Below are 12,069 nucleotides of genomic sequence, written 5' to 3'. Positions count from 1 at the left end.
CATGCATGCAGACACGGGCGCACATGGACACACACTCACCATATTAAATCCTGTGTTGCTGCCTCCAATTGTTGATGATTTGTGTAAGATCTCGTCTCACCTGGACCAAGGTTTTCAAAATGTTTCCACTGATCCCCTCCCCTCTGTGTGTGAGTATGTCAGAGGCTGAGAGAGAGAGTGAGGGAAAGGTGTGAGGGAGTGTATGTGCACATTCTTTAAATGATTTGTGTGTGGATTGAATTATAAGCCCGACGTGAGGAGAAATTTTGTGCCCTCAGATTCAGAAGGAGGGGCAGATGACTGGGCTATTCATTGGCTGATAAGAACTGATGGAGAGGTTAATAAGCTACACACCCAGGTCATCACAGGCTTTTTTTACTGGGCTACAGAGGAGAATGGAGGACGGCAATGAGGTGTGTGTGCATGTATGTGTGTGAGGTTGTAAGGTGAGTGAGTCGGAAGAAGTGCATCTCTTCAGTATCTGTAGTCTGTACTTTTGACGTACCTTTAAAGTCCCAAAAGTTCTGGGTCTCACTGAATTTGCACTCACTTTAAGCCAGGTTGTACCATGCGTCAAGATTATATGACAACCCCTTGAATACATATATACAAATATTTAAATTGAATTCAGAAAGACTCGCAGAAGAAATGAAAGATTAAATGTCCTACAGTGTAATTGTGTATGTGTGGAGTATAACTGGAAAGCCTTTAACACTTAAGTGGCTGGCATCAACATCATGTCAGAACTCAGCTTTGCCCCTTAACCATTTCTCTAAATCACAGTTGCAAACATTATCTTTGATTTAATGAGTTTAGGTGGAAAATCATGTAGTACACAGTTTTATCATGTTTTAATTTTTTACCACAATAATTATACTCAATACATTTTTTGATTTTGACCAAGGTCAGAAGCTGCACATAAAAAATCACCCTGAAGCTGTGTTGCTCCTTCTGTTTTACAGCCTCATTTAATTTACCTCCTTCTGGGTTGTCCCATGCCTTGTCCCTTCCTGGTCAATGTTCAGACAGACCTTACACAAAAACTGAGTTTGCATTTATACTAATGAAGACCTAGAAACGTGTTTAACTGTAGCGAACATATTTGTCACTGTAACCAAAATCCCAAATTTTCGCGGAAAACCAGATCTGATGGTGAAATGGTAGCGGTAGAATCAGTCCAACACGTTTTAGTTGACTGTGAATAGACTGTAAGATAATTTATTCATGAACAAGGCTTCATTCACTTTGAAGAGAAAGTATTTTGGGGTTATATGTGAATTTCTATTGTCCAGATTTTACCTCATGAGCATATGTCATTCACAAGCACAGCTCTGGTTACTTTTTTTCCCCATAAATCTCCTGTGTAACCTGAGGCTAGAGGCAAGCACCCCTACTGAGCAGAAAACAAAACACTCAAACAGAAAAACAGACCTCACTAATCTCTCTTTCTCTCACTCAGTCCCCCTCCCTCTCTCTCAGTCATTCACTCATACAGACTGTCTGTTTTAGCAGTGCTGCGGTTGGATACGGACCCTAGTACAAAAATGTCCATTTACCCAAATTAAAGAACCAAAATTTTAGTTTTTTCGTGTCACTGTGATATATGTACACACAATAGACCAAGTAGTGTTGCATCTTTCACAATATTTCAAGCAACTGTTCCCTGGCTGGCAGATCGCTAACATATTAAATGGTATGTCAGTAGCCGAGGTGTAAGGCAAGCTGTCTTCAAATGAGTTTTAAAAGGTGGAAGTGAAGATGTTGATGTGTTTGATTGAAGAAACTCTCGCACCATGTGTTGTATCACTGAAGCATAATAGAAGCCATCCCCCTAAGGTCCAAGCAAAGGGTCTCATTCTGAAGAAAAGAAAAAAGACTCCAAGCAGGACCCTAGCATGGGGTCTCTTCTCTCCCCTTTCATACCTCCTCTTGTCCCAGACCTAATAGGGAGGCACCGGGCGCCTTTCCTGCTCCCTATCACCCACTCACCTTAATAATAAAAGAGAGCCCCCTGTGGAAAGGAGCTAGCATGAGCTGGTGAAGATCACGCTGTTAATAGGATGATGCCTTTTTGCCTTTTGTCATGAGATTATGAACGGGGATGGCCTCTCCTCTCCTCTCCTCTCTTCTCTGCTCCTCCACTCTTCTTTACTCTTCCCACACACAGCTACATACGTCCTGGAGGGCCTTGTTGGGTTTGAGTGGAGACAGGCATAACCGAGGCTTTGTTCCTCTGCTTGTATGGTAAAAGGCTTGCTAATGAAATACCTTTTAGGGGGTATCGGCAGGTGAGCTCCCCAATCAGGCATTTCAGCAAAAAACACACACAGGCGCACATACACTCGCATATTTTCCGTCTCCTCTCATCTGCCCCCTCTTGCTATATTAATTACCTGAAGTGCTCTGGCCTTGCAAAAAGCTCTCTTCCTTCTCTTCATCCAACACGACAGCCACTACGGTCTAAGCTAACCTAGAGTAGGGGGGATGCAACAGAAAAGGCAGGATGATAATAGCAGTAATGAACACGCGTCACAATAATGAGAAAGGTAATTGAGAAATGGTGTATGGCAGGCCCCCTGATTTTCCTTTTCCAGCCCCAAGCTAAGTGGGGACAGGTTGAAAATCATCTTATTTAGAGCTCAGTTAAATGGTTCTTGTAGAGTGTTGGAGAGAGTAGGGATTTCTGACGCTAAAGCTAAAGAGAGCTGACAAGCATGCAGAGGTGATACAGCGACCTAATGGGTTAGGGAGTGTGTAGACTTGCTGTTGGTGTCATAGACTGGATTTTCTTTCCCTCCCCCCCCTTTTAATTTCTTAATGACGTCGAGTGGCATGGTCAAAACAGCTTGTGCTGTACTGTTGGGATTATTGTTGAACACCTCAATGCTTCACTGCTGGTCTTTTCTTTTCCAGTGTGCTTGCTTCGATTGTGCTCTACCGTTTGTTTTTCTGTATGCACAGATGCAAGAAATCACTCCCTGTAGGACTGTACATGCATCCAACACTTGCTTTGTGATCATAGGTATAATTATAAATATATATAACAAACATAAAAATAGAACTATAAAATAGAAGTAGTATAAAATAAGATATGAAATAAAATATAAAGTGCCGATGTGTAATTGCCTTATTTATTGCCTTACTGTACAGGGCATTTTGCTATTTACAGATTGGCCACATCCATTTATGTTTACTGTAAATCCCTGCAGCATGTATTTTTATGTGTGTGTTTCTTCACTAATTTTCTCTACTTTTCTCTTATATGTGTGTCCGTCTGTATCCTCTTGGCCTTCTCACCCACGCTGTGATAGAGACAGGGCAGTCTAGGCTTTAACAGACAGAGGCTGCCTCAACCAGCCCATAGTCTGCCACTCTCTGATAATGTTTATTGATTTGTAGCAAAAACACAATTTGATGGAGTTGGGCAAAAGAGGGAGTAGATGTGTGGGTGGGTGGGGGTCAGTTGAGGAGGAGGAGTGTGTTTGTGTGATTGTCACAGCTTGGTTGGTTCCCGCTAGACAGAAAAAATTCTTGAGGAATGGCATTTGTTTTCATCTGATCTGACCTGATCTGTAGCTCCTTTTTTAAATGGACAATTGAATAATCAAATAGTTAATTGTACATTATAAATCAACATTTAATTCACTTACTTAAATGCAGAGTAGTAGAGTTAAAAGAGAATGCAAGCTAAATTAGGAGTGAGAGAGAAAGTTGCATAAATGACTATTTCTGTGCAAATACACTATTTAACCCTCTGTTCAAGCAACTGTGTGTGTGTGTGTGTGTGTGTGTGTGTGTGCGCGCGCGCGCATGTGTGCACACACAAAGTGAATTCTCTTAATATGAACATTTCATCTTCAGAGTCAGTCTATTATGTGAACTCTGTTTGCCCGAGCTAATGTCCCTTCTTAACCTCTGAGGTGGAGGAATGAGTGATGTCTGGAGGTTTGTCTACTGCTAGCTCTGAGGTCAAATGTATTTGCCCAGGGGGCTGTGTGTGTTTCTGTATATGTTCGATAGCCAGCAGAGGAGACAGAGAAGGTGGGTGTGTTTAAACAAGAGGAAACATATTAGCATAGCAAACCTATCATCAGTGTTCAAAAGTCTTTGAACACACATGTTCAAACAGGGACATGATAGGAGCTGTATATGTACACTGTACTACTCATTAAAAAAGGATTTAGCAATCCTCCTTCACTTGTGCCCATAGTTTATCTACCTCTCAAACAATGCTAGCCACCTGAGATGTATGATAGTGGCACTCAGTGCACCTGACTGGAAAAAAACATAATCCAGACAGCAGTGAAATTCAGGTAAAAAACATGTAAACATCAGCGGGAGTTTTTATTGTGCTTACACATTAGCGTGTTATGTGCAGCAGATGCAGCATTTTAAAATGACATTTTTAAAGCACTGTTTATCTTGTATCGTCATTATCAGCAGTAGGCTAACCATCAAGGTTATTAGAGAGACATAGGGAAGTTTTGTTTTTTTTTTTGTTTTTGTTTTTTTTCTTCTTCTTCCCTTTTTTTTTGACACAATTGCCAAGCTTATTAACCAGTGACATACATTTCAGCACATATTCATTTCAAAGGCTGATTGCCCTCAGTATTTATTTTTTGATGGCTCTTTTTTGATCTCCTGGGTTTATTGATTATGAAAATCCTAATCATTACAAGGAATCATTCACAATTAACTGATAAAAAGAAGGCACTCCATTATTAGTAGATTTAGTCGTTAGAAATAAATAATTATGCGGCCCCACTTATGACTCTGGAAAAGACTCAATTTGCCCTCTGCCCCCAAAACTCTGTCTCACCCCACTCCTGCATCTCCTGCTCTCTCCCCTACCTCCACCTCCTTTGTAAGTTGTAAAGCAAGCAGTGGTTGACAAATGACACCAGTGGAAAAGGCAGTCATTATGCCTCAGTGTGAGAGGAGGTTTTTTTCCCCCCTCTATTTCTTTTTTCTTATTTTAGTTCTCCTTTTTCCATCCAGTGGGGGAGGGAATGAGGTGAGTGTGAATCGGTTAATGTGTTCCATTCACCCAACATTATACATATAAAGCAGGAATCTGTTCTATATGCTGGGGCCATTGTGCCATTGAGGGCAGCTAAAAAGGCCTCGTACAGGCCTCTCTGGAAAAAAATAGCCCTCAGCACCACTCCAGTAGAGAGCAGAACAGGAGCAGGAGAAATCCCATGTGCAGTGCAGAGTTAGGATTGGAGATTTGAGGGTTTGATTCTTGGCCCTATCATAGGATTTATAATGTTGCTGCATTGGGAACTGTTACATTCACTCTGTATTATTCAGTTCACTAATTCTTTTTTTGAGTGAGCAACATTAGCAGAAAGGTGAGGAGGGAAGAGAAGGGAATTTTTTTTCTCTCAAGCATGATAGAACAGCACCACTGCAGCTTTCAGATGAAGGTTTCTGTCCAAAGCTAGATTCACAAGCACCCTAACCTTTCCTGCTTACAAGCCACAGTCTTTTTCCTAGCAAGACACTCCTACTCACATTAATTAAATCAAGTCTTCAGTTGGCTACTTACACACAATTTGCCCCCTCCGGTCCTCACAGACCTCTGATTAGGTCGGCCCCTGTCATGCATATTCACATCGCTGCAGTGACAGCCTTTTAACGAGCTCTTACCTAATCACGGGAAACAATGTTCATCCTGTTCTTTTTATTCGTTCTTTTCTCATTTCCTTTCATGCGTCTTTGGCTTTCATCTTTCTTGATCCCTGCTGATATCAGATGGTCTTGACGGTCGGATGGAGAAAGCTATGGGAGAGACACAAGTGCAGCTCGTCCCTAAATAAACTCTTATTCAGAAAGTGACTTGGACACAGAATAGAAGTTCGGTTCTATCTCCTCCCTTTCCCTCCTCCTCTTCTTTCTCTTGCCCCCCCCTCGTCTTTTTACATGTCCGATAGACAAATTGGATTAGCCGCTATTGGATTAAATGGCAAAATGGTGGGATAAGAAATAAGATGAACGTGCTGTGATCACAGCTTTTAATGTTTTTCTTTTTCTGTCCCACTCATTATGCCCTGTTATCTAAATTCACTCTTTCAAGGCACAGATAGAACATTTTTCTGAAGGGATAGCAAATGTAGGATTTCCTGTTTCTTCAGTTACCAGATTTCATACGAACAAAAAAACATACTTGTGGCCTTCTCATAACTTGAAGGTCAAAATGTCAACTCCTGCAACATAGAACTGTGGCTATCAGTTGCATGACAGAAAATAAAACAGTTGCAATTTTGGTGCTTGTCTATTGTGAAGAATTTCTGCATTTCTCTGGGTTTAATCTTTGCAAATTAACTTTTCACTACTTTCTGATATCTCATAGAAATGGTTCATTAAATCAACAATTCCAGTTATGCATTAGGCCTAAGAAACAATGAAGTTGAACTTTTCAGGTGAAAAGTATAAGCAAAAGATCTGAACTTCCTCTACAGATTCCCAAATTCTTTTTATGTTCCTGTGAAATATGGCATAATGCGAACGGAAACGTGTTATTGTTGCTTGTATGTTACCAGCACTGGTCATCATAATACACTGAGATACCACCAAATCAAAATTACTGTTTCGTCACTTCAACCAATTATGCAGGCATTTAGTTAGACCTAGAATAGTAACACATTATTAAAACCCAACGCAGCACAGCGACATATTGGTTACTGCTGTTGACCAACAATAAGGAGGTCGCTGGTTCGGCCTTTCTGTACAGAGTTTGCATGTTCTCCCCGTGACTGTGTGGGTTTCCTCCAAGTACTCAAGTACCCCGCCCTCACCCAGAGTGAGCTGGGATTGGCTCCAGCACCTCTCACAACCTGGAAACAGATAAGCAGTAGAAGATGAATGAATGCATGAATTAAAAAGCAGAAGCGATGTGACCACCATTGGGTAGTTTTCATTATTCCTATCTACACTGTATGAAACAGTGGACAAGATAACTATCCTAATCTTATTTATCTATAGATGCTCACTGTGTCTGCTCTGTTTTATTTCTCTCACTCTATTCCTCTTTTTAATGCAAAAAAACACAGATTGACCAATGCAAAACAGTCTTTTTTCTTTCCTCCAAGCCTTAAGGATAACAGTCTGCCCCCTCACATCACAGTACATCACTGAATCCTGGTTGTGTTTATGTGTGAGACCCAGTCAAACAAGAGAGGGAGACAGTCAGATAGGGGGGTTGGCTGGATGTGTGTATCAGTTGTATCTTTTATCGTGTGCATTGTGTCTGAGTTGATTATATCAAGAGTATTTCTCACCTTTGCAGCCCCAGAGATAGCTGAGCTAAGCTAAACGTGATATTAATGATGATAAAGTTTCCATTAGGTAGGTAAACCTGGTGTATCTCCATCAGACATATTTCACTAATCCTTTGATGTCCTGATCAAACATTGTACCAGTGCCAAATTTATTGCTTCAGTCTTAGTAGATTTTGGCCCGTCTCTGCTCTTCCCTGCTCTGTGTTGAGCACTAAGAAATGGCGTGTAAGGCAAGCAGCAAGACCCAGAAAGCAACCTGCCAAACTGCCAGATGCTTTGATCCAAGATGGCCCCGTGAGAGCCAGCATGGATCCACAGCGTCTCCGAGCCAAGGCTGGATTCAGACACAGTGTCAGTGCTGCTTGCCAGTGATATTTACACCATTTGTCTTCATACAACACAACATTGACCAGATTTTTTTCTGTTGTCACTCTCAACATATGCCATTTGGTGGATGCACTCATTAAAGTGTAGCAACTGGATACATTTTTAGAAAAAGGGTCGTCTCGTTGGGAATCAAACACGGGACCCTGCGTTAATGCCTTGATCTATACATTGAGCAGCAGTGTACAGCTTTTCTGCACATATAAATCTGAAATTGGCTTTGCCTTTATTTAATGTCAGTTTTATTTTACTGGTGCCTTGTACAACACAATGTAATCAACCAATTAGATAATATAAAGAACTAAATTAGTGAATCCTTTGCGATACATATCGATGAATAAATGTATAGTTGTAAAATGGGTTTGGACAAAATAAGCAATATGTAGATTCTTGAGGAATCAAGAAAATTGGCAATTTCAAGAAAAGCGAGAAATGAAGCACCAGTGCACAATTGAATATCAATTTTGAACTTTAATCACCAAATAGCCTGAGGAATTATCAAAATTTTCAGCACAGCCTGATTTTCAGTGTAAAACTTCAGTGTCACATTTATTTGACACACCTCTGTCTCTTTAAGAGCTAGCCAGGATCTGGAGGTCAGAGTTCAAACCTGAAGAGGTTGAGTAAAGGGAGGAGGATGCTGAGCAGCTGTCAAACATCCTGCGCCACTTGTCCTGCCTTCATCCTCCCATCTCTCTCTCTGCCATCAAATCTCACCTGCTTGCCTTTATTGCCTCCTTCACTCCCTCCCTCGTCCAGTTACCCCATTTCACCATTTTGCCCTCTGTCCATCTCTCTCATTCCATCTACCCATCCTTCCCTTCTTTTCTCCTCCCTTCTGTCCTCATGTCCTACCTTTCCTCTGACCTTCTTGCCTTTCTTTTCCCTCTCCTCCTTGTTCCCTCCCTTGCCTCCCCTTTCTCCTTTCATAAAAGGCTGCTGGTGGTTGGCTGGTAGCTGCTGGCTGGCTAGCGGTGGGGGATATAGCTTTATAATCCCCCCTCGTCTTCTAGCCCGCCTCGCCACAATGTCACAGGAGCTTAATATTTGCCATTATTATTTGCTTGTTTTATTTGACTTCGAGGCAGCACAATGACCTGTCAGCGCCGTCTTTATCCCCCCTCCGAGTGTCGTCCATTTCAAAGTTGACTACAGTAATCCACGAACCCCCGATTCCACTAAATCCTGAAGCTTTCTTTCATTCGCACATTCTTCTTTTTCCTTCTCTCTCACCTCCTCCCCGCTTCACCCTCCTAAATGAAATTACATACATCTGCTGGCTCAGAGTATCACAAATGTCTACACAATCACCGCACACGCATCCACGCGCCTGCCTTTTGTTGTCAGTGACGCAGCGGCCCAACACTCCCTCTCCTCTGCTATGAGCAGCAGTGTGTTTCACAGAAAACCACACATTTTTCTTAGCTTTCTTCGGTTCTGAGCAGCTCAGTCAGTTACTTTTTTATTCTGAGAATTATTAGAAATTCTCCTAATAAAGGCATCAGTGTAATGAGCTTAAAACATGAGTGATGTCTGATCCATCATATTCGTGAATGTTTTCTATACATTAGAGAAATATTAAGAAATGTAAAATGTCAAAATTCGGTGCTTCAATCTTAACCATGCCTTTCTTTTATTATTTAGAGGATATGATAGAGGATACGACTATTAATCCTTCATCTTGAGAAAGAGGAGAAAAAAAACTGCAAGAGATAATAATATAAGCACTAAGACTATCTTTCATCTCACATCCTCTGTTTTCATCCATTTCTTCTCCTCACAGACGTACTGAGTGTCAGATTATTGCTGCTGTCGCTGTTTAACCAGCCTCCAGTGCCACAAAGCTTATATCCCAAATCAAGACAAAAACAGTTAACTGGCCACACTCAAGTGTGTTGCAAAATCGTAGAGTAGTAGTAGTAGAAAATTTCTAGTTCAAATGAGGTTGTCATAACAATTGTAATTTCATTAAAAGTCAAGTTGTTAGCTTTTTTTGAAGAATCTTAATGTGAGTACTAATCTCATACCAGGTATTTATACATTTATACAAGCACTTATACAATCATACTTTTACAGTACTAGTTTTATTTCATAGTTTAATAGTTTTCAATCTGTATTATTGTGTGCTTTTTGATTCCACTGTTAATAATAGAACAGTTAATAATAGTTAATAATAGAACAGTTGGGAAACAATGTAACATGTTTAAAATGAGGTCCCATTCTGTTATGTAAACTAAATTAAATTGATGGAAACGTGAGAATTAAAGATTTTTTTCTATACAATTGCTTAGAAAGACATGAAACAACAGCAGTTGACAGTTTCAGTAATAAATTGTATCATTGGTGGTTTCAATGCTTTAATCTCTGCAGAAAAATACATCAATGCACATATATTTTCTTTGTATATCAGGACAGGACCTAATGTCAAATGTATGTATGACAGCAGTCAATTTTTTATTTTTATGTATTTTTTAACTGGTCTTCAGATTGCAGACATCGTCTAAATCATTTTTTTGGTACCACTTTGAGGCAGCCAGGAGATGCTGAGTTGATGTCAAAGAGACGGGCCGTTTTCCAGCTTTTATTCCAGGTCAAACAGAACTGATGGAGGCCGATCCTGTTGCTGTTATGTAGCTAACAGTTGAAGGTTCCCATTCGATGTGCTGTGTCCCTATCAGTTGTGCGCATCCTTTTCTGCCTTGTAAGTAAGTTACAGCATAGAGCTTTAGCCCCAGGCATGGGCGAAGCTTACATTAGCCATGCATCTGAGCCTTGCTAGCTCTCTGTGTGTTGCACAGGTATTAGACTAAGCATTGGAGAGTCCCAGATATGTGTTGGTTTTTTTTTTTTTTTTGTTTTTTTTTTGAACGCCCGCTGAGTGATTGGTGGTTTATGTATTGCCCTACAGTGAGAGGCTCCACTCTGTAAAGGTGCTCGACGGTAATCACTGAGTTAATCCCGCCCCGGTTGAAGCTGTATTGACATTGCGAAGTCGTGGTGTGAAGTATGTGAATGTTTACACAAGGAATATAAGCAAGCAGTATGTTGAGACACATATACACGCAAATACCTGGTGGACATACTGACAAACACTTAACTGAGTCTCTCTCTTTTTTTGCTTCATCTCATGTTAATGTTATGTCAATGGTCTGCATTTGTTATTTTTCAAACACCCAGTGGTAGAAAATGACTATCTGTCCAATATTGATACTTTACAAATACATTTAACATTTACAACAACATACAACATACAAATAACATTTAAATGGTGTACTACCATATGTGTAACTTGTCTTATTTTGTGTATGTGTGTGTGTGCACTCAAGGAAACAACAAGGAGGAGGAGGAGGCCATGATGCAGGAGTGGTTCATGTTGGTTAACAAGAAGAACGCCCTCATCAGAAGACAGAACCAGCTCTCTCTGCTGTATGTTCCCTAACATGTTTCTTTCTTTGGTCTGATGAAAGCATGAGTGAAAACGGTTATGTGGCTGCGTTAACACCAGTGTCTTTTTCAATATTTTTCCTGCACTGGGAAGCATTAAAATCCTGGAAACATCACACTTCTGTTCAAGCATTAGATCAAAAATCATTAAAGCCACACAGGGTGGCAGTGTACTCGCCACTCCATTCACCCCCTCTGTCTATCCACTCATTGATTTACATGTGGAAGGAATATGAAATCAATAGAATTGTGGCGATCATCACTCCATTGCTAGTCTCTTTGTATGTGGTCAGCTGCGACAGGTGGAGACACACGCAGGCTTTCTTTTTTCTTCATTTGCAGCTGTTGGGATTTCAAAGTGTGCAAGAAGGAGAGATTGAAGTATTCATAATCGCATTATATCGTGGGAAAGGGGAGGCTTTTAAAGTGGGCAATTGACAGAAGGGCTGATTATTAGCCCTTTTTGTTCTCCCTTTGTGGAGGCCCAGAGAAAAGGCGCCTGTGAAGGACAAATTCTATTAGGGACTGAATTAGCTCATTTTTTAATATGTCTGAAAGAGGAAAGAATTCAATTTGTGCTGCATATATATACACACACACACACACACACACACACACACACACACAAGCCACATCTGCCTGTACATTCACAGAAATACTGAATGATGGACACTCATGGTATGTCAACACTCTCTCTCACACACACACACATATTTCATGTTCACCGCATGTCCCTATTTTCCTGTATCTTTCCTCACACACATTCACCCAGGGCTGTGTGAACACAGTATGTGTATCAGTTATGTGCAGTAGATTAATGCGAAGCCGGAGAAGGTTCAGGCGAGTCACTGAATCGATGTTTATTGCAGGTTTCTTTAAGTGCTTAATGATTTAGTCATTAACATATTGATGAACTTTGTTGTGTGTGTTTTTCTCCCCTGTCTCTCTCACTCTAACT

General features: G+C 40.7%; 1 protein-coding gene across 3 annotated transcripts in view; it reads left to right on the top strand.

The window, feature by feature from the left end:
• Nucleotides 1-12,069, top strand: part of ehbp1 (EH domain binding protein 1) — a 125,433-nt gene that overhangs the window by 104,152 nt on the left and 9,212 nt on the right. For all 3 annotated transcript variants that reach the window (XM_029520992.1, XM_029520994.1, XM_029520993.1), the window contains one exon: nucleotides 10,994-11,093. In XM_029520992.1, the coding sequence (XP_029376852.1) occupies nucleotides 10,994-11,093 (100 nt within the window). The remainder of the gene's footprint in view (nucleotides 1-10,993; nucleotides 11,094-12,069) is intronic.

Source organism: Echeneis naucrates, chromosome 15, assembly GCF_900963305.1.
Source record: "Echeneis naucrates chromosome 15, fEcheNa1.1, whole genome shotgun sequence".
In the NCBI taxonomy this organism is placed as follows: Eukaryota; Metazoa; Chordata; class Actinopteri; order Carangiformes; family Echeneidae; genus Echeneis; species Echeneis naucrates.
Note: the sequence above shows the minus strand (reverse complement) of the source record. Positions and strands in the feature narration are given on the sequence as shown.